We start from the raw sequence: 23,211 nt of genomic DNA, 5'->3' as shown, positions 1-23,211 counted from the left end.
AGGGGTTGAAGGCATCTGACACTTGTTCAATGCTGAGGATTCAGCAGTGCTGGAGTGGTGGGAAAGTAAGAGACACAGGCTGCTGGCATGGTGGGTATACACCTACCTCAACTGACTAAAAGGTTGTTTTAAAGTTGAGCTCCAGGCACAAAACCCCATTTAAATTAATTCCTCAATAGTTATGATGCATATAAATCCAATTGTCTTTTCAAGCTTAGATATCCTGTAAAAGAAGCAGTGACATCATCAATGTGCTATACATAGCCTGTATAGAGAGTAGAGCTGTGAGAGGGACCCAACAAGCCCACCCACTACAGGCTGCCTGTAGAAAACTTAATGAGGAGGGGCGGATACAAGACCAGTCACTCTGCACAAGGAGAGAGAGCAGCAGTGACTGGTCTTATTGGCAGGAAGCTATTACACAAAGAAAACATTTCATATTGGATAACTGCACAGATCTATATGAAATAAAGCACACCAAGATTCAAGAATATACAGGTCTTTTATATGAAGACAATATTTGCTCATTTTGGCAGCTTTGTCTCTCCAGTATCTATCAAACACTGAGGGCCTATACAACCAAATAGAAAAAAAGTTAAGACTGCTGTCTTTATTCTCTTGGGGAGTAAGTACAAAGAAATGGAGAGGACTCCCCCTATCTGGGACATAAGCTGAAATAAATCATTGACAGTGGCCCTAAACCTTCCCTGCTTTATTAAAAAAAAAATACATACATATAAATTTTGATTAAAAAAAAAACACATCTCTGATTACCAGCAATCAATGCAAAACTTTTTTTTTATTATCAAATATAACATTTTTCACTTAATAACAAATTTTTAAATATAACATTTTTACATTAGTTTCAATATTGGCTTAAAGAATAGGGGGCCCATTTATAAAATCTAACCTCAGTCATACCACTGCTTTTCTATAAGAATCTCCTGCGGCACATTTATAAAGCATTATCGTAATTCTCATGAATGGGAAAAGTAAGTGTGTCGGAAACAGGATGAAACCTGTCACATACATGTCCATGCTGTACTATTTGCAGGTATTCTCTGCAGGGCTATGAAGAGAACACTTATAAGTAGACCCTTAAGTATACTTCCAAGTAAAGTTCACTTATACCACCCCACTCTGGGCATAATAAGTATGCTTACTAAAGACCATAGAACATACACATTATCCTGAAGTTATCTTTCACAGAGGCAAACATTGTGATCAGATAAGCGCTTCAAGGGATATAAACAGAGCTGGGTCTCAAAGAAGGTAGACTGCGGACAATAGATGAAGGTGAACCATTGCCAAACTACAGCTGCTGCTTGAGACTTCGATGGGTTCCCTTTGATTGCTAACTGCTCGGAGTGCAGAAAAGGATGGAGCTTGCCCCAGCTCCGTGGATACCAATACAAAGGGAGAAGAGTCATAGAAGCAGCACATCACTACAAAGCCCTGTATGTGGAAAGTGAAAACAGCCTCCCAGGCCACTGCCCAACATGTTTCGCCCCACCCACTGGGCTTAGTCATGGGGATCCCTATGACTAAGCCCTGTGGGCGGGGTAAAAAAAAAAAAAAGCTGGGGGGGTGGCCTGGAAGTAGCATCAGCTAAGGCTGTTTTCACTTTCCACATACAAGGCTTTGTAGGGATGTGCGGCTCATAAAACTCTTCTCCCTTTGTAACAGATCAAGGTGAATCTACCTCTTTAGTTAGCAGTTGGTACTATGACTGTGCTTTCGAGGGAGAGAAAGGGTAATATAATAGACTGTTTTTGAAAGTCTGTGCAAAATACAGATTCCCCCTCATATAAACATGATGAATGCCTTTACAAGCATGATAGCAAGCATTACTAGTCTTCTCAGCAATAAGAAGGGCATTGTTTACTGCACAAAATATGAATCTCAATATTATAACCAAGTAAACAAGTGACTTTTGTAATGGCCAGCATGCCTTTTTTTTTTACTAAATTTATCACCGTGTTGCCTTTCTCTGGACGGTGGTACTGGCTTAATCTAGAGACATCGCAGACCTTCAAGATGATGTATAACAGATATACCTGCAGCGATATTTGCTCTCCAAAACTGCATGGCTGAGCCACATGAAATATTACGGATTACGGGGAGTAAAGGTGTTTTTGTCCGCAGCAACCAGATGTGCATTTTCCACAAGTAACACACGTTAGGATAGCCTCCTCCAGACAGACAACACACTTTCTTACTTCTTACAATTACTTTTATATAAATTAACCAAAAGTTACATTGATGTTTGAAGTACATCATCAAAAGCTTTAAGTGTCATTTTCAAAAAAGGATTGTTCAGAACACCCTAACTTTTTCTTAACCTGTAATACATAGTCCAAGACTCAATTTTAATACAGAACGATTAACACAAAAATAACAAAAATACAGAATTCCCTTTTTGCTGATATACCTTCACAAACACACAAAAAAACGCATCTAAAGTTTCCGAATTAGGTCTCCAAAATAAACAGTCAACGTCTTCAATTTCTTGTTTAGAAAATTCTGCTCTATTTCAACTTGTCCACCAGGGCCAGCCAGAGATGCCACCTAGAGCAAAAGCATAAGAAAAAATTAGAACAAACATGTGTATACAAAGAAAAACATCCATAAATGGACTTACAGATTTTAAATGTTTAATATTAGCAAAGTAGTATGAAACTCCAAAAACAAAAATGATATTACAGTTTTCCAATTCTTGAATGTGGTGGCTGCATTTGATTGTTTTTTTCTTTTTTGGTTTTATCTTATTACACGTTGTGACCCAACCAGAAACACTACCTGTCTTGGGGTGTCCCCACTTTGGATGGTGGTGCAACAGATACACCTGCAGTCTAAAAGTTCAAACAAGACCACATTTTGTTCTTTCCCTTCATCTACAAGTCCCACTCTAGGTTAGAGATTGTTAGGAGCATATTATTTCCACCTAAGTAACAAAGAGATTGTTGACCTTTGAACCTCTTAAGAATGGCCAACTTTAGGCCCCTTCACACCTTTTCCGTTACTGTAGGTGTGTCAACATGCATGGGTATATAAAAGAAGCAAACATCCATACTCACCTCTAAACTTCAGCATTAGTGAGATAATGCAGTTGTCCCACATTGGTTCTAAGACCAAGAACTGAGCAATCACATGACTGCTGATCGCTCAGTTCCCAGTCTGCTCACAGCGGGGAGCAGTAACTGTCAGTCACTGCTCTCCACTCTGTTCCTCCAGTTCTCACTGGAATGCTGGGCTGGAGAGAGGGTGGGTGCAGCTTGCTTCGATTGAACGGCTCGCTACGTCAGCTGACAGCGGGTAACAGCCGTTACAAGCTGACTGGCTCACATGAGAGAAAAAAGTATGGCCAGAAAAGCTTTGGCTATATTTTTCTTTTAAGGAAACCCATGTATTTTGAATGGGCTGCCAATAGATCACAAGAGAGAATAGACCAGGACAGAGCAAATTATTAATGCAACACTGCAGAAAAGGTCCTGCAGCGTATCTTGTACTTGTGCCCTGGAGTGCCATTTGGCACGAAGGGCACAGCAACACAGTGGCACCGGTTTTATCATGCATTAGCACAACACCTACAGTAGGTGTGTAAAAACACTTAATGAAAAAACTCCTTTTGGGTCAATTTCATACTGTGAAGCTGTGAAATGAAAATCAACTTTTTAAATGGTTATTGATCATTTTGTTTGCCATATACAGTAAAACTTTGCATTGCGAGCAGAATTCGTTCCAGAAACATGCTTGTAATCCAAACCACTCATATATCAAAGCGAATTTCCCCATAAGAAATAATGGAAACTCAAATGATTTGTTCCACAACCATTTATTCATAAGTCCTTCAGTTTGTAGTCCATATAAAAAGATTCTAGCAATGTGACCAGGTTGTGTAACCATAAAATGTCCATCCACAAATGGCAGCCTCCACAAGATAATTAGAAGCAAAATCCAGCAGGAGCTCCAGAGTATAAAAGAGAAGAGGGGCGCCTCCAAGTGTAGCAATACGTTGCTAAATGTTGGACCTTCATTAAATGTAACCATATTGCTAAACTTAGAGGCACCTCTCCTCATTTTATACTCTCAGTTGTGACATGAAACTACTTGTATATCAAGACATTGCTTGTATATCAAGTCAAAATTTATTTTAAAATGTTGCTTGTCTTAAAGTACGTAAAGCCTGGAAGGATGTAGAGCACGGGTAAGAAACCTTTAAGATGTGGCGAACAGCATGAAAGAGATCAAAGATCACCAGGGTTCAGCTCCTTTTTTTAAGAAATTAACCAGCAAGGCTTAACTAAATAGTAAGGAAAACTATGGGAGCACACGGGGCCCAGGCAGCAGAAAGAAGAGGAACAGGGGGGCAGCATTCACTGGTACCAATTGCCTGGACTTTTCCACCTATGGCCTGCCTGCGGTTGATGGATTGTTGACCCCCAATGTAAAGGAACAAGATACTATAGTAGTTTACTATTATGCCTTGCAACATGTATTGTATTAGAAATGCAGAGTTATACTTTAAAGATGAACTCCAGGATACGTAAAAATTGCTTAAAGACAAGTGGCATGTTTATTCTTACTTGGGTGTGCTCTGTGTATTTCCTCCAGATCTGTACAGTAATCTAGTATGAAGCTTTGCCTCTCTGCAGGAGCTTCCTGTAATATAGACCAGTCACTGCTGATCGTTTTCCTTGTGCAGAGTAACTGGTCTTGTATCTGCCCCACCTACAGTTTTCTGTAGGCAGCATGTAATGTGAGGAACTGCTGGGTCCCTACCACAGCTCTTCTCTTTGCACAGGTTATGTACAGCACAGTGATGAATTTGCTGCTACTTTTACAATATAACATCCAGTTTTGCATAGGCATTGTGGATCTTTATCTTTAGAAATGTATTTGAAAGTTTTTAAGCCTGGAGCTCAGCTTTAGGTATGAACACGTACGGTATATACAGGTGCATCATTTTTTTCCCCAAGCAAGGCATTATGATGGCTTAGGCACTCTTTCTTCCCTTTAATAACAATGAATCTCAGTCCTAGTATTGACAAAGCAATCTACCACTAGACACAAGCAGGGCCATATTTTCTCCTACAAAACGGCAGGTACAGTAAATTCCCCATGCTGTATAACTTGTTGGCAAGATTGAGAAGGGCTACGTGAACAATCTATGAATCTAGAACTCCATACTGCAGCCTGTTGCATAAAACAAAACAAAAAACACCAAACGTCTGCTGGTAGGAATATTTGTAATGTACAGGTCTATTTAAATAAACCAAAAAGTTCCTCTTTTGTTAGTTTCTGATAGGGCGGAAATAACAGATAAGTGTAAGTAGGACGGGCCGATAAAAGGACCAGAAACCACACAAGCATCTCTAATTTTTTAAAAATCTTTTCATTAAGTGGAACTCCAAACAAACATTTATATGCACATCTGAAATACATATATTTGACTTTTTTATCGTCAAAGGATTTGTTCTCGTTTTCACACCATCTAATTAGGGTCCCCGTTGACAGGCTTCTGTGTGTGTCAGAAAGGTTTTGCAATCCCATGCAAGTCTAGGGGCATGCAAAACTCACTTGAAGCATGTCAAACGTAGCTGTCGATAAATTCTGAATGATCCCCAAAGAGTCTCATACTGACGTTGTTGACACATGCCCTTCATCACTCTATGCTACCATAAGGAGGACTGCTCTATTTCCTGGTTCAGTGTTCCCCGGATTGCCTATTTGTTCAGTAGAAATATTACCATTGCTGGATTGTCTGTCCAGTGAGCAGGCAGGTGACACAAGAATCAGCAATGGTGAAATAGAAAACCTTCCCAGCTATTTATTGGGGAAGGAGTATGTAAATTATGAGACTGGCTGTATACAAACACCATTTCCTGAGCAGGAAATCAGGTAAAATACATATTCCTGCTGTGTATGTGGCTGTTTGCTTGGAGTTTTACCTTTAAATGTCATTCACGTACAAAAGATATATTTTTCCTACCTAAAAAAATGTATCTGAAGTTAAAAGTCGTCAGTTCACTGGAATTTATAAAATATCATTTGGCATGAACAATATTATGTAGTCAACAAGTTTCAAGTGGATGGTTACTAAGAACTTGCAATAAGAGACTCGGGAAACATTCCAGACTGAAGACTCAAACAATGTACTTACTTACTGTTATTTAAATATGTCAAACCATCAGAATAATATAAGGATCTCAGCACCAACTCACTTTAAACTACTTCAGTAACAGGCACTTTCACCTCCCTCCTACCCAGGCCAATTAGCTTTCAGTCTAATAAATTAGAAAAACGAATGCGCAAAACCAAAGTGAATAGAAACAATTAAAAAGTTCTAAGAAGCCGCCACACATAAGGCAGTGTTCCCACACAGAAAATAAATAGGATAATAAGAAATATGTGGCACTAACCAGAGTGTATAGATAAATAATAGGGATGATAAAAAAATAAATACATCAAATACTAACTGAAGTGCATAAGTGAAAGAGTATGAACCTCAATACATAAATAAACTACAGTGAAATCACATAAATGAAGTGACTGTGCATAAAATAATGGTAATTCATAAAATGTGTCAACAAATGGATTGATAGAGGGATCCTCTAAGACAAAATATTGTTCAATGGTGATCTAAAAGTGCATCAAAAGTGAAAAAAATTCCAAAATCCAAAAAAATAATTAAAACAATCGCATAAACTAAAAAAAATCACATAAAGTGCAAAAATCACAAAAAAATGGCAAAAAACGACTAGTCCAGGTAGTCCAATACAGTGCCAACAAATACGAAGTGAATCTTCACATAACAGTTCGTGCAGCAGACAGAAAAGTGCAAGTGCAACAGATGATCAATATGAAATTCCTCTAAACATCCGTAATCCGTGGTGCGCAGCATGTTTCCCCCAGCCTCTCACCTCTAGTAGAGACCCCTACGGGTCAAGTCGAGCCTGCAATCAGAAAGTGGGTAAAGACCACCGATCGATCAATGTCATCCGATCGTCACAGCCCCGGCGGGTCTCCAATGGAAGGCTTATATTAAATGTGCTCCCAATTCACCGAAACTGAGGGTCTTTAGGTTCTTTCAGGGGACCATCTCTGCCTCCGCTCGCTTCAGACTCCAAATCCAGCTGTGACGATTGGATGACATTGATCGATCGGTGGTCTTTACCCACTTTCTGATTGCAAGCTTGACTTGACCTGTAGGGGTCTCTACTAGAGGTGAGAGGCTGGGGGAAACATGCTGCGCACCTCGGATTATGGATGTTTAGAGGAATTTCATATTGATCATCTGTTGCACTTGCACTTTTCTGTCTGCTGCACGAACTGTTATATGAAGATTCACTTCGTATTTGTTGGCACTGTATTGCACTACCTGGACTAGTCATTTTTTTAAATTTTTAGTGATTTTGGCACTTTATGCGACTTTTTTTAGTTTATGCGATTTTTTTTAATTTTTTGGATTTTGGAATTTTTTTCACTTTTGATGCACTTTTAGATCACCATTGAACTTTATTTTGTCTTAGAGGATCCCTCTATCAATCCATTTGTTGACACATTTTATGAATTACTGTTATTTTATGCACAGTCACTTCATTTATGTGATTTCACTGTAGTTTATTTATGTATTGAGATTAATACTGTTTCACTTATGCACTTCAGTTAGTATTTGATGTATTTATTTTTTATCATCCCTATTATTTATCTATGCATTCTAGTTAGCGCCACATATTTCTTATTATCCAATTAGCTTTCAGTGTTGTCGCAGTTTGAATAACAATTGCATGTCATACAGTACCCAAATTGCATTGTTATCATTTTTTTGAGACAGATAGAGCTTTCTTTTGGTGGTATTTAACCGCTTGCCGCCCGCCGGCTGTCATATGATGGCCAGATGGCACGGCTCTCGTTCTGGGAGGGCGTCATATGATGCCCTAGCCTTCCCTACCCACCAGAGGGCGCTCGCGCGCCACCGGCGGCAATCGCACGCGCCCGCCGTGTCACTGGGCACACGCGATTGCCCGTTAACACATGTAAACACACAGATCCACGTCCTGTCAGAGAGGAGAGGAGACCGATGTGTGTTCTCAGTATAGAGCAACACCAATCGGTCTCCTCCCCTTGTGAGTCCCCTCCCCCTTCAGTTAGAAACATTCCCTAGGAACACAGTTAACCCCTCGATCACCTCCTAATGTTAATACCTTCCCTGCCAGTCATATTTATACAGTAATCCATGCATTTTTATAGCACGGATCGCTGTATAAATGTGAATGGTCCCAAAAATGTGTCAAAAGTGTCCGATGTGTCCCCCGCAATATCGCAGTCACAATAAAAATCGCAGATCGCCACCATGACTAGTAAAAAAAATTTAAAAAATAATAAAAATGCTATAAATCTATCGCCTATTTTGTAGACGCTATAACTTTTGCTCAAACTAATCAATATACGCTAATTGCGTATTGGATATTTATTATAGCAAAAAGTAAAAAATATTGTGTTTTTTTTTAAACTTGTCCCTCTTCTTTTGTTTATAGCGCAAAAAATAAAAACCGCAGATGTGATCAAATACCACCAAAATAATGCTCTATTTGTGGGGAAAAAATAATAAAAATTGCATTTGGGTACAGTGTTGCATGACCGCGCAATTGTCATTCAAAGTGTCACAGCGCTGAAAGCTGAAAAATGGCTTGGGCAGGAAAGGGGTGAAAATGCACTGTATTGAGGTGGTTAATCACCACTGAGTTTTTTTATTTTTTGCTAAACAAAAAAAGACTGAAAAAAAAAAGTTTTTCTTCGATTCTGTTATAAAATTTTGCAAATAAGTCATTTTTCTTTTTTACTGATGTGTGTTGATAAGGCTGCATTCATGATCAGTGCCCTGATTAGCACTGTAAACAATGTACTGTCAAGCCCTGCCGGTTATTGGCTCTCCTTTCCTCACACAGAGGCAGCTTGTGAGGAAAGAAATGCTGGATAACCGGCAAGTCTGTTTACATGTGACCAGCTGTGATTGGGCACAGCTGATGACATGGTAAAGGGCCACTGTGATTGTCCTTTTACCATGATCAGCTTTTACCAAAAGGACACAGCGGTGACAGAGCACACCTGATGCGCACCCCAGGAGGCGTGGTTCTGGGAAGCAATCTATGGACGCCCTCCCAGAACTGGAGAGCTGCGCTGTAGCTGTATTTTGGCTATAGCGTGATAGGGAAGTGGTTGTAAACCCTTCCATGTACCCAATGAAGTGACTTGCCTCAGGTGATACACAGAGATTAAACAAATCCCCCTGGCATAAGTTGTACCTGTTTCTCTTTTCTTCATCTGTTCAAAGACCAAAATTTATAAAGTTTGTCCAAGCTGTCAAAAAACAGGGAGCAGAGAGCTTCAAAAAGCACAACGGAACAGAGCTGAGGCTGCCATTCACAGGCTGTGTGCTGGAGGTCCCTCCCCATCACCTTTTTTCTCTTGGTGTCAAGAAAACTTGTCAAAAATGATTCATGCTGATAGAGGAACGGGGCAGTAGACAGAAATGATACTTAGTGCTCTGGATTGAGACAAGTACACTCTATAGAGGGATATGCTTCATTCATATTTCATGTCCGAGGTCTACAACCACTTTTATTCTCTGCATTACAGTAAAAAATGCTCCACTGCCTGTCCTATATTTATATATATATATAGTATAAATTGTATAAATTACATTTTATCCTGCTGGTAAAAGCTACAAAAGCCTCTGAACGATAACCGTTCTTTGTACAGACACAGCCAAACATTTCTTAACACCTAGGCAACAAATATCTACATGACTGCTGGGAACTGCTTTTTAAAAAGGAATCTCTAAGTGTTCACTTTTTGTTTCCTTAAAGTGGTTATAAAGCTCAGACATGAAATATGAACAAAGCATATTCCTCTATAGTGTGTTCTTGTCTAAATTAAGAGAACTAAGTGTAATTTCTGTCTGCTTGAATCACTTCTGACAAGTTTTCCTAACACCAAGAGAAAAAAGATGACAGGGAAGGAAACTCCAGCTGATTGACAGCCTCTTCTCTGTTGCTGTGTAAAGCGGGTTGTGTCCTTTCCCTCCAATCGGCTATCAGAGGAGAGAGGGCTGCAGATAAACAGGTACAACTTACATAGAAAGATATGTTTCATCTCTGTGTATCACCTGAGGCCAATCACTTCACTGGCACCAGGTGATAAGTTATCAACAAATAAGTTATCTGCTTAGAATAAAAAAGTTATACTGGGTACCTGTAAATATACACAATTGTTGTGCTTTCTTTCCATACAGCACAGCAGGGTCTATAAGCTTGCAGTTGCACACCATTACACTGTATAACCCAGTCTGACTCTGCAAACCATAGGATTCTCTCCCAAATGTGGGTGGTTAAGTAAAGACTGCTGCTGTTCTGAAGAGATTTATCGCATGCTTTTGACTCTTGATAAATATTTACAGATTTAATAAAAGTGTCAAACATAATTAAAACATATTTTTTTCCGGAAATGACAATCACCAGACTTGGTTGATCTCCTTTAAGGGGTCACAAGTACAGATGGCCAAATACATACTAGATTTAGGTGAATCACATCACACTTCAGTGAATTTCTGAATTATGTTTTTTGTAAACCACCATGGGTTCTGTAACTTGAAATGAGGATGTACACACATGAAAATACTTGAAGATTGCTGGAATATGGATATGAATAACCAATAACATATACAGTATCAATCATGCTTTGCATGTGGATAGTAAGACTGAACTATTGGTTCACCCTATCTCTAAATCCAAGGTACGGTGTAACAGAAAATCACATCTACAACAACTTCATGTGCCCAATATGCACATTTAAAGGAGTATGATTAAAAGTTTTTACATGCAAATCACACAAGTACACTGGGCTAAAGCCTGCCGTCAGCTGACGTCACAGGGCCAGTCCAGGATCTATGAGGATCCTGACAATAACGTCAGGATCTGCCCAGATGCCTGACTGGCAGCTAGTTCAACCTCTCAGCATGACGCTGAGAGCCTGAGGAAGCCACTCCCACCTCCTCCACAGGCCAGTGCTACAGTTCTCGGCCATAGAGCCGGTGGGGGACAGTTGCAGCATTGGGTCGATGCTGCAGCCATATAGGTGAGTATGAACATTTGATTTTTTTTAAATCCCACACTTCTCATTTAACCACTTGAGGACTGCCCGCCTACTTCCGCTGCTTACTTCCAGGTATAGGGTGAGCACATGTAGGCTCCCTCTGTGATTGCAAACAGCGGGAGCCTGTCAGCAAGTGGTGGCCAATGATTCATGGCCGTAACACGCTGATCGGCTGTGTGCAATCACAGCCCAGAGCTCTTTGTTTTGGGGGGGGAGGGGGGCAGTAATATATATATTTTTTTTACACTTTGATTGCCATTACAAAAGAAGATGATCACTGTAACAGCAATGTTTTAAACGGTCATAGATGCGTTACATTTATAACAGCTATGATTACTAGTGATCTGTAGCTACAGGTACCATGTGATAGCTGTTGGCCAATCACAGCATCACTCTTCTGCCCCCAGAATGTGAAGATTTATATATGATGTGCATACAGGGCAAAAACTACCTTAAACTACATGATCAATACACATCTTATGAAGATGGTTTATAATGTCTTGAAAAGGTGAGGATCGGAATTTAGATTGACTGACCCTTTGCTGCAAGATAGATCATATGACCAAATGCCTAGATTTTAGAGTGTTTGAGCAGCACTGGAGGACGTATGAAGCAGCATTTTTTCGGGAATGGTACATATTTCAGAACTTCTAACTCTACAATTACTCATCTTCAAACACTATATAGTTCTGTAACAAAGGGATGTTGATTCAACAAAAAGTCACTAGTATCTCAAATGTATGTTAAAGGAGGTTTTTTATCTTGATGGATTCTATGCATTAAGTTAAAAAACCTTTTGTGTGTAGCAGCCTCCCCAGTACCCCCTAATTACTTACCAGAGCCTCATCTCTCTCCAGTGATGTCCACGAATGTCTAAGCTATCCGGGACACTCCTCCCGATTGGCTGAGCCACAGCAGCTGTACTATTGGCTCCTGTGGCTGTCAATCAGGGTCAGTCAGCCAATTAGGGGAGAGAGGGGGCGGGGCTCCATGTCTGAATGGACACACGGAGCTGTGTCTCGGCTCAGGTGCCCCTATAGCAAGCTGCTGATTGTTCAGGCACTTGACAGGAGGGAGGGGCCAGGAGCAGCAAAGAGGGACCTGAGAAGAGGATCCAGGCTGCCCTGTGCAAAATTCAATAGGAGGTGTGGGAAAAATGTAGCGCTAAAAGTATATATATATAACGATGAGTGCAATAAAATGAAAAAATTGCATAAAGTCCAACATATGAATAAAGATATGTGCAAAAAAATAAGTGCAATAAATGTAAAAATATATGTAAAGTCCAACATGAACGATGGTGTGACTGTGAGTCTTTGGCCCCAAATCCTGGCTTAGAAATGGGAGAACAAAAAAAGTGGAAATCCTCAAACAATTAAGTGGAAATCCTCTTAGGCTCCATTCACACTAGCGCGTTTTTTGATGCATTTTGCAGAAATGCACGGGAATTTTTTAACATGGGTTCCTATGGAACATGTTCACATCAATGCCTTTTTGTTTCTCTGCATTTTTGGAAAGGGTCGGGGACTTTTTTTCATGCAAAAAGCAGCGTTTTGCATGTAATGGATTTCAATGGACAAGCATCAAAAACGCAAGTGCACCGTTTTTGCAGCGTTTTTGATGCGTTTTTGCCGTTTTTTTTTTTTTTTTAATTTTTAAAAAATTTTTTTTTAGACTGTAAAAAAAAAAAAAAAAAACGCAAAACGCAAATCGCAGCAAAAACGCCGCAAAAACGCTGCTCAAAAACGTGGCAAGCATGAAAAGAAACCTCCAAAAACGCTCAAAAGCAACATGCATATGTGTGAATCGAGCCTTAGGGTGCAACGAATGATGTGAAACATCCACAGTGGTAAATCCAGAAAGTGAAACAAATGGGTACTCTTACCAGAGCAGGTGGACCCGGATGTCAGCAACACTGAATCGTAAAGGCTTAAGGATGGAATCTGTGGCTCTCTCAGATGAAGGTAGGGGTCCGGAATCTCCCACGGGTGGCTCCGAAGGATCTCAATGACCTCGACCCGACCAGGAAATCGTCATCACAAAAGGAACCTCCACAGCAACTCTCATCAAAAAAACAAAGTATAAAAAAGAAGAGGGGGGGGCTCCAATAGTGCGGATCAAAAAGTTAGGTTTATTAAAACCACAATGACAAATAAAAGTGATCACAATGAATAAAAAGCAATGTGGGGAGCAGTAAGCGTGGCCCCGCTTACTTTTATACTTTGTTTTTTTGATAAGAGTTGCTGTGGAGGCTCCTTTTGTGATGGCGATTTTTTGGTCGGGTCGAGTTAGGGATGAGCCGAACACCCCCCTGTTCGGTTCGCACCAGAACAAATTTGTTCGAACACGCGAACACCGTTAAAGTCTATGGGACACGAACATGAATAATCAAAAGTGCTAATTTTAAAGGCTTATATGCAAGTTATTGTCATAAAAAGTGTTTGCTTAAAGTGAAACAATAAAAGTGTAATATCCCTTTAAATTTCGTACCTGGGGGGTGTCTATAGTATGCCTGTAAAGGGGCGCATGTTTAGAACAGTCTGACAGCAAAATGACATTTCAAAGGAAAAAAAGTCATTTAAAACTACTCGCGCCTGTTAATGAATTGCCGGTCCGACAATACACATAAAAGTTCATTGATAAAAACAGCATGGGAATTCCCCACAGGGGCACCCCGAACCAAAATTAAAAAAAAACAAAACGTTGGGGTTCCCCCTAAATTCCATACCAGGCCCTTCAGGTCTGGTATGGATATTAAAGGGAACCCCGGCCAAAATTTAAAAAAAAAATGGCGTGGGGTCCCCCTCAAAATCTATACCAGACCCTTCAGGTCTGGTATGGATTTTAAGGGGAACCCCGCGCCAAAATTTTTTTAAAAAATGGCGTGGGCTCCCCCTAAAAATCCATACCAGACCCTTATCCGAGCACACAACCTGGCAGGCCGCAGGAAAAGAGGGGGGGGGGACGAGAGAGCGCCCCCCCCCCCTCCTGAACCGTACCAGGCCACATGCCCTCAACATTGGGAGGGTGCTTTGGGGTAGCCTCCAAAACACCTTGTCCCCATGTTGATGAGGACAAGGGCCTCATCCCCTTTGGTGGTTGTGAGGGTCTGCGGGCAGGGGGCTTATCGGAATCTGGAAGCCCCCTTTAACAAGGGGACCCCCAGATCCCGGCCCTCTCTCCTGTGTGAAATGGTAAGGGGGTACCCCTACCATTTCACTAAAAAGTATCAAAAATGTTAAAAATGACAAGAGACAGTTTTTGACAATTCCTTTATTTAAATGCTTTTTCTTTCTTCCTTCGGTTTCTTCCTCCATCTTCTTCTTCTTCTGGTTCCTCCTCCAGTGTTCTCGTCCGGCATCTTCCTCCGCAGCGTCGGCATCTTCTTCCCTTCTTCTCCTCGGGCCGCTCCGCATCCATGATGGCATGGAGGGAGACTCCCGCTGTGTGACGCTTCTCTCTTCATCTTCTTCTCGGGCCGCTCCTCATCCATGATGGCATGGAGGGAGGCTCCCGCTGTGTGACGCTTCTCCTCTTCTGACGGTTCTTAAATAACGGGGGGCGGGGCCACCCGGTGACCCCGCCCTACTCTGACGCACGGTGACTTGACGGGACTTCCCTGTGGCGTCACGGGGAATGCCACAGGGAAGTCCCGTCAAGTCCCCGTGCGTCAGAGGGGGGGCGGGGTCAGAAGAGGAGAAGCGTCATACAGCGGGAGCCTCCCTCCATGCCATCATGGATGGGGAGCGGCCCGAGAAGAAGATGAAGAGAAGAAGATGAAGAGAGAAGCGTCACACAGCGGGAGCCTCCCTCTATGCCATCATGGATGCGGAGCGGCCCGAAAAGAAGATGAAGAGAAGAAGATGAAGAGAAGAAGATGAAGAGAGAAGCATCACACAGCGGCAGCCTCCCTCTATGCCATCATGGATGCGGAGCGGCCCGGAGAAGAAGGGAAGAAGACGCAGACGCCGCGGAGGAAGATGCCGGATAAGAACACCGGAGGAAGAACCAGAAGAAGAAGAAGATGGAGGAAGAAACCGAAGGAAGATAGAAGAAAGAAGAAGCATTTAAATAAAAGAATTGTCAAAAACTCTCTCTTGTCATTTTTAACATTTTTGACAGTTTTTTAGTGTACTTGTACCCCCTTACCATTTTACACAGGGGGGAGGGCCGGGATCTGGGGGTCCCCTTGTTAAAAGGAGCTTCCAGATTCCGATAAGCCCCCCCGCCCGCAGACCCCCACAACCACCGGCCAGGGGTTGTGGGGATGAGGCCCTTGTCCTCATCAACATGGGGACAAGGTGTTTTAGGGGGCTACCCCAAAGCACCCTCCCAATGTTGAGGGCATGTGGCCTGGTACGGTTCAGGAGGGGGGGCGCTCTCTCGTCCCCCCCCTCTTTTCCTGCGGCCTGCCAGGTTGTGTGCTCGGATAAGGGTATGGTATGGATTTTTAGGGGGACCCCACGCCATTTTTTTTTCAATTTTGGCCAGGGTTCCCCTTAATATCCATACCAGACCTAAAGGGCCTGGTATCCACATCATTTTTTTAAAAAATTTTGGTTGACTTTTAAAGGGTGTTCTGCAGCATTTGAATTTGCCGCGAACACCCCAAATTGTTCGCTGTTTGGCGAACTGTCGAACAGCTGATGTTCGAGTCGAACTCATCCCTACTCACAGTCACACCATCGTTCATGTTGGACTTTACATATATTTTTACATTTATTGCACTTATTTTTTTGCATACATCTTTATTCATATGTTGGACTTTATGCTATTTTATCATTTTATTGCACTCATCATTGTTATATATATATTCTGTTAGCGCTACATTCTTCCCACACCTCCTATAGAATTTTGTCACATTTAGTGTAGCAGCTGTCTCACTTGGTTAATATTTTTACGCAGTATAATTTCACCTTCTTGCTCTGTGCAAAACCAACTGCACAGAGGAGGCAAGTATAACATATTTGTTATTTATTTATTTTTTTTAAACAAACCTTAACAATCACTTTAAAGTCCCTTGCTGCCCAACACTCGTCCCCCACCTGCAATATTTGTGCAGCACGCCGTGCTCCAGGGATCTCTCATCAGGTGTGGACTGTGGTGCACAGCAGGCTTGCACGTTCAGTGACCATGACTCTGGCGGGCTTTAGTGCATGAACTACCAGTTCAGTCCTAGGGCTAGACCAGTATCTCACAAAAGTGAGATAGGCCGCTCATGTTTTTGGAAATATTTTATTATTATCTTTTCATGCAACAACGCAGAAGAAATTACACTTTGCTACAATGTAGTTTTTTTTTTTTTTAAATAACCAAAAATGAAAAAAATACCTGTAAACGAAACGTGGCTAAATGCAGGTTACCGCGTTTAGAAGCGTTTAGCGCTTGAAATGCTTCTAAACTCAGTGTCTGAACTAATTTTTTTTTGCTTTCCAAAAAAGGCCTCTAAACTCAACTGCCTAAAAATGACATTAAATGAACCTGTGTACATGTACTGATAAGATAACATTGCATGAGTTCAGGGGCAGCTGAAAAAAGCGTCCAACCGCCTCTGAATGTCCGTTTACCAGCAGCAGTGCACATGAGGCCTTACAGTGTATATTTGCTGTCCCCTCAAAATAACTCAACACATTAATGTCTAAACCGTTGGCAACAAAAGTGAGTACATCCCTAAGTGAAAATGTCCAAATTGGGCCCAAAGTGTCAATATTTTGTGTGGCCACCATTATTTTCCAGCACTGCTTTAACCCTTTTGAGCATGGAGTTCACCGGAGCTTCACAGGTTGCCAATGGAGTCCTCTTCCACGGAGCTGGTGGATGTTAGAGACCTTGCACTCCTCCACCTTCCGTTTGAGGATGCCCCACAGATGCTCAATAATGTTTAGGTCTGGAGACATGCTTGGCCAGTCCATCACCTTTACCCTCCGCTTCTTTAGCAAGGCAGTGGTCATCTTCGAGGTGTGTTTGGGGTCGGTATGTTGGAATACTGCCCTGCGGCCCAGTCTCTGAAGGGAGGGGATAGTGCTCTGCTTCAGTATGTCACAGTACATGTTGGCATTCATGGTTCCCTTAAACTGTAGTTCCCCAGTGTCGGCAGCACTCATGCAGCCCCAGACCATGACAATCCCACCCCCATGCTTGACTGTAGGCAAGACACACTTGTCTTTGTATTCCTCACCTGGTTGCTGCCACACAGGCTTGACACCATAGTTACATAGTTACATAGTAGGTGAGGTTGAAAAAAGACACAAGTCCATCAAGTTCAACCTATGTGTGTGATTATGTGTCAGTATTACATTACATATCCCAGTATATTGCGGTCGTTCAGGTGATTATCTAATAGTTTCTTGAAGCTATCAATGCTCCCCGCTGAGACCACCGCCTGTGGAAGGGAATTCCACATCCTTGCCGCTCTTACAGTAAAGAACCCTCTACGTAGTTTAAGGTTAAACCTCTTTTCTTCTAATTGTAATGAGTGGCCACGAGTCTTATTAAACTCTCTTCTGCGAAAAAGTTTTATCCCTATTGTGGGGTCACCAGTACAGTATTTGTAAATTGAAATCATATCCCCTCTCAAGCGTCTCTTCTCCAGAGAGAATAAGTTCAGTGCTCGCAACCTTTCCTCATAACTAAGATCCTCCAGACCCTTTATTAGCTTTGTTGCCCTTCTTTGTACTCGCTCCATTTCCAGTACGTCCCTCCTGAGGACTGGTGCCCAGAACTGGACAGCATACTCCAGGTGCGGGCGGACCAGAGTCTTGTAGAGCGGGAGAATTATCGTTTTATCTCTGCAGTTGATCCCCCTTTTAATGCATGCCAATATTCTGTTTGCTTTATTAGCAGCAGCTTGGCATTGCATGCCATTGCTGAGCCTATCATCCACTAGGACCCCCAGGTCCTTTTCCATCCTAGATTCCCCCAGAGGTTCCCCCCCCAGTGTATAGATTGCATTCATATTTTTGCCACCCAAATGCATTATTTTACATTTTTCTACATTGAACCTCATTTGCCATGTAGTCGCCCACCCCATTAAAACACCATTAAGACACCATCTGAACCAAATAAGTTTATCTTGGTCTCATCAGGCCACAGGACATGGTTCCAGTAATCCATGTCCTTAGTCTGCTTGTTTTTGGCAAACTGTTTACGGGCTTTCTTGTACATCATCTTTAGAAGAGGCTTCCTTCTGGGATGACAGCCATGCAGACCAGTTTGATGCAGTGTGCGGCGTATGGTCTAAGCACTGACAGGCTGACCTCCCACCCCTTCAACCTCTGCAGCAATGCTGGCAGCACTCATATGTCTATTTCCCAAAGACAACCTCTGGATATGATGCTGAGCACATGCACTCAACTTCTTTGGTTAACCACGGCGAGGCCTGTTCTGAGTGGAACCTGTCCCGGTAAACCGCTGTATGGTTTTGGCCACCATGCTGCAGCTCAGTTTCAGGGTCTTGGAAATCTTCTTATAGCCTAGGCCATCTTTATATAGAGCAACAATTCTTTTTTTTTTTTTCTTTCAATATGTTTTATTTATTTTGTAGCATAAACATACAATAAGATGTATAAAATAGTACAATATAAATGTAAACAAGGTTTGGATATCTGCGGGTATATCAAGAGATATTGCTGAGGACAGAGAAAATATATATAGGAATATATGAGCTCCCGTGCTTATGGAGAGAATCGGACAAGGAGAACTGCAGCCTCTACAAATAAATCCACCAAAAGTGGAAATAGAAGAAAATGGAAAGAAGGGGGGGGTAGAAATGGTGCTGTTCTGGTGTGGAGTGTTTTAAACAACTGGCTTGTAAATAGTGAGTTCCTAGTGTACTGACTGTGCAGATAATACAAAAACCAAGCCCAATAAAAGTTCAAATATGCAAATGATCTGAGTGATTATAGCAACAACCTGGTGTGATGCTACTAGAATGCAAATAAGTGTACAATCCAACCCATGATGAACCACAATACTAAAAGCAGCTAACTGCTGTGGTGATAAATCATGTATGACATATAACAAGCATGAAAATACTTCTGATGACCTCTGGTAAAAAAAAATTACTGGTGCACTAGAAAGTCCATATGTCATAAAAACGTACTATAAATAAAGTGACAGGCGCTCTTCAAAAAGATAAAGTGACTGGTGCTTTTCAACCTCTATTCGGTGCTTCTTAAAAGGTGCCCGATAAGAAATGCACTCACCAGAATCATTCACCCCAGTATGGCAGTAATGGCAGTAAAGACATTCAAAGATTAAATGAGGTGGGAGAAATAAAGGGCCAGCCGCAAGGAGACTATTTTATGCCTTACACCGCAAACACGGAAGCAAACAGCTGAAAGGGGTTTTTCCTGTGCGGTACACAGTGGCAAATACTGTGAAGGTGTAATACATCCTTATGGGGTGAATGATTCCGGTGAGTGTATTTCCAAACCTCAGACTTCAACGATTCATTAGTCCTGGGAGACCATACGATAGTTGATCCTGGAGTTCGTTGTATCATACTCAATATCAAGAGTGATACCGTAAAGTATAATGATATAGTAAGGAGAAGTAGGAAAGTAGGTATGAAAGAGAGAGAAAAGAGAAGAAGAGAGAGGAGGAAAGGAAGTATTCCCGTCTTGCCATCCCCAATGACCCTAGTCTAACAATCCTTTTTTCAGATCCTCAGGGAGTTCTTAGCCATGAGGTGCCATGTTGAACTTCCAGTGACCAGTACGAGAGAGTGAAAGTGATAACACCAAATTTAAATTACCTGCTCCCCATTCACACCTAAGACCTTGTAACACTAACGAGTCACATGACACCAGGTAGGTAAAAATGGCTAACTGGGTCCAATTTGGACATTTTCACTTAGGGGTGTACTCACTTTTGTTGTCAGCGGTTTATACATTAATGGCTGTGTGTTGAGTAATTTTGAGGGGACAGCAAATTTACACTGTTATACAAGCTGTACACTCACTACTTTACATTGTAGCAAAGTGTAATTTCTTCAGTGTTCTCACATGAAAATATATAATAAAATATTTACAAAAATGTGAGGGGTGTACTCACTTTTGTGAGATACTGTAGCTAAATTGATCAGCTCCTGGGCTCCTACTTCTGCTACACAAGGAACTCCATTGGACTAAAGGTAATAGGCAATGTAAACACAATGCGGAACAATGCTTCCATAACGTGTTTACATCCGAAGTGAAATTACAGTATGGCATTTATGGTGAGAATGGAGGATTGGGCAGAGCTGAAGCAGCTCTGCCCAGCCTCTGCCTGCAGAAGTAGTTCAATGTTATAGTGATCTAATGCTGGTTGATTGCAGCCAGCAGTAGATCACTTTTAGAAATGATCTGTTGCTGCAGAGTTGCATGGGGGACTGGAGGGGAAATAAAATGAAAGGTACTAATACATTTCATAAATAATAAAAACTCTGTCTACATTCTTCCTAGATTCACATTGATTACATCAGCTGTTCTGGGTAACATCTGCATTATGGCAAAGTTTTCAGAAAGTCATGTAAAGCATCCTGTCATCCCCTCCCATTAGATGCAATCTGCCCGCATTGCACACCCAGTGATGATTTTGCTGTGTCTAAAATAGTGCACGTTTCAAAAATAGACAGATTTTGATTACATTTTTTCATTAAAATATTGATGGGGAAAAGGTGGAACCAGGGAAGGTAAAATATTGGCAGGATCAATATCAGCTTCAATATTATATTAATGGATTGCTAACATTTTATGAGATGAGCTAGTGTAAAAAAGCATTAATGCCACGTACACACGATCGGAAATTCCGCCAGTAAAAGTCTGAGGTGAGCTTTTGGTTGCAAATTCCGACCGTGTGTATGCTCCATCGGACTTTTCCTGGCGGAATTTCCACCAGCAAAAGATTGAGAGCAGGTTCTCTATTTTTCCGACGGAAAAAGTTCCTATCGGAAATTCTGATCGTCTGTAGCAATTCCGACGCGCACAATTCCTATGCATGCTCAGAAACAATTCGGCGCATGCTCGGAAGCACTGTACTTCATTTTCTCGGCTCATCGCAGTGTTGTACGTCACCGTGTTCTTGACGGTCGAAAGTTCAGAGAACTTTTGTGTGACTGTGTGTATGCAAGGCAAGCTTGAGCGTAATTCTGTCGGAAAAACTATCCAAGGTTTTTCCAACGGCAATTCTGATCGTGTGTACAGGGCATTAAACAGCTGTTCAGTTTGCCATATTATAGACCACACAATGAACTTTTCACGCACTCCAACTTTCACAATACAAGTCACTGACAAAATGTTCTATCAGGTCACCAGAAAACAGGAACAAACCTTTACTCTTTGACCTTCTGCATTGTGATTATAAAAAAATGAACAGAATTCTTCTCTAAAGTAACTGTACAGCCTAGTATCTACCGTGAATACAAAAATAAGCCATCAAACCTACCGCTGTAAATACTTTGCCAGCAGATTTAAATTTCTCGTCACTCTCTGTTCTCACTGAAACAATCATCAGCACAAACAGTGAGAATGAATCTCTCCAACAGGAACACAGCATTTAAACCCTGCCAGAGGTTACAAATCCTCCTTTACTGTATCCAAAACTAGGAAAACATTTAGCAGGAGTTCCATTTCAATCAGCATACTGGCAGGCACACTATCGTTAGTACAATTACCTGACAGGTTCCCATTACCAAAAAACAGTACATTGCAAAGTGTTTGTTCTGCATTATGTTTTGTCTGAAAACATGGTATAAGCTGGACTTTAGAAACTTTGAAAACCAAATAATTTTTTTCACGGTTATCAATTATTCGTAGGAGTACTTTCTACCAATAGGAGCTCAGCAACAACATAATACATTATACAGTGGAACCTTGGATTACGAGCATAATCCGTTCCAGGAGAGTGCTCGTAATCCAAAGTACTCGCATATCAAAGTGAGTTTTCCCATTGAAGTCAATGGAAAGGAAAATAATCTGTTCCGCATTGACTTCAATGGGATGCAATACCGTATGCGGCCAGAGGCGGGGGGCGCCAGAGAGCCTCGGAAACCGCCGAAAAGGCCCGAGCACACTTCAACTGACCTCGGCAAACCTCGGAAAGACTCCGTTCACAAGCCTTTCCGAGGTTTGCCGAGGGCAGCCGAACTGTCCTCGGGCCTTTCCATGCATTTCCAAACACAGACGATCAGCGCTGTTCGGCTCCGGCGCCCACCACCTCAGGCCAAAAGCGGTACTGCACACCGCTTTTGGCCTGAATCCTGCTCGTTTTGCGAGACAACACTCGCAAACTGAGTTAGGATTCTTAGAAATACACTTGTTAACCGCGTTACTCGCAAACCGAAGTTCCACTGTACTAAGCTGTTTATCTCAGCTTTTGTGCCCCACCAAACGTCTTTATTCGCTTCCCATTAAGTTTGCCATGTTCTGATTGTTTTTGCCCATTTTAGACATTTCTAGAGAAACCAGAAAATTTGGAACTGATTTTCTAAAACTGGAGAGTGTAAAATCTGGTGCAGCTCTGCATGGTAGTCAATCAGCTTCTAACGTCAGTATGTTCAATTAAGCTTTGACAATATAACCTGGAAGCTGATTGGTTTCTATGCAGAGTTGCACCAGATTTTGCACTCTCCAGTTTTAGTAAATCGACCCCTTTGTCCTAAAATACCAAGCAACAATAACACTTACAAAAGTAACACATTACGTACACCCCCCCCCCCCACACACACTATACAATTGAGGACACAGTCCACCTCAAATGGATATTACAGATATGGTTGTGCAGGGTGGTCTGAAATCTTGAATTAGTCTAAACCTGATACACACTATTTTTTTTTTGTGCAACCCAGCAGGCTACACAAAAAAAACCTGGCAGCAAGTTAGCAAAGCGATCTCCCCCACTAAGCTGTTGTGTTCTGACAGGGAGACGCCCCCTCCTGACACCCCCCCCAGCCAGAACACTCCGGACAGCACTCTCTGTCATTGGTTAAGAGCACTGATCGGGAGTCTGTTGGATGCTGGTTTTCCAGCATGCACGTCCAACATACACAAAGTAGTAATACATTAGCAGTTTAAG

General features: G+C 41.8%; 1 protein-coding gene across 13 annotated transcripts in view; it reads right to left on the bottom strand.

The window, feature by feature from the left end:
• Positions 1–779: 779 nt before the first annotated feature.
• Positions 780–23,211, bottom strand: part of TGS1 (trimethylguanosine synthase 1) — a 90,394-nt gene continuing 67,962 nt past the window's right edge. For all 13 annotated transcript variants that reach the window (XM_073631617.1, XM_073631616.1, XM_073631627.1 and 10 more), the window contains one exon: positions 780–2,568. In XM_073631617.1, the coding sequence (XP_073487718.1) occupies positions 2,458–2,568 (111 nt within the window). In that variant the 3' untranslated portion in view covers positions 780–2,457. The remainder of the gene's footprint in view (positions 2,569–23,211) is intronic.

The sequence above is a fragment of the Aquarana catesbeiana genome, linkage group LG05, assembly GCF_042186555.1.
Source record: "Aquarana catesbeiana isolate 2022-GZ linkage group LG05, ASM4218655v1, whole genome shotgun sequence".
Lineage (NCBI taxonomy): Eukaryota > Metazoa > Chordata > Amphibia > Anura > Ranidae > Aquarana > Aquarana catesbeiana.
This window is presented reverse-complemented; position numbering and strand designations above follow the sequence as displayed.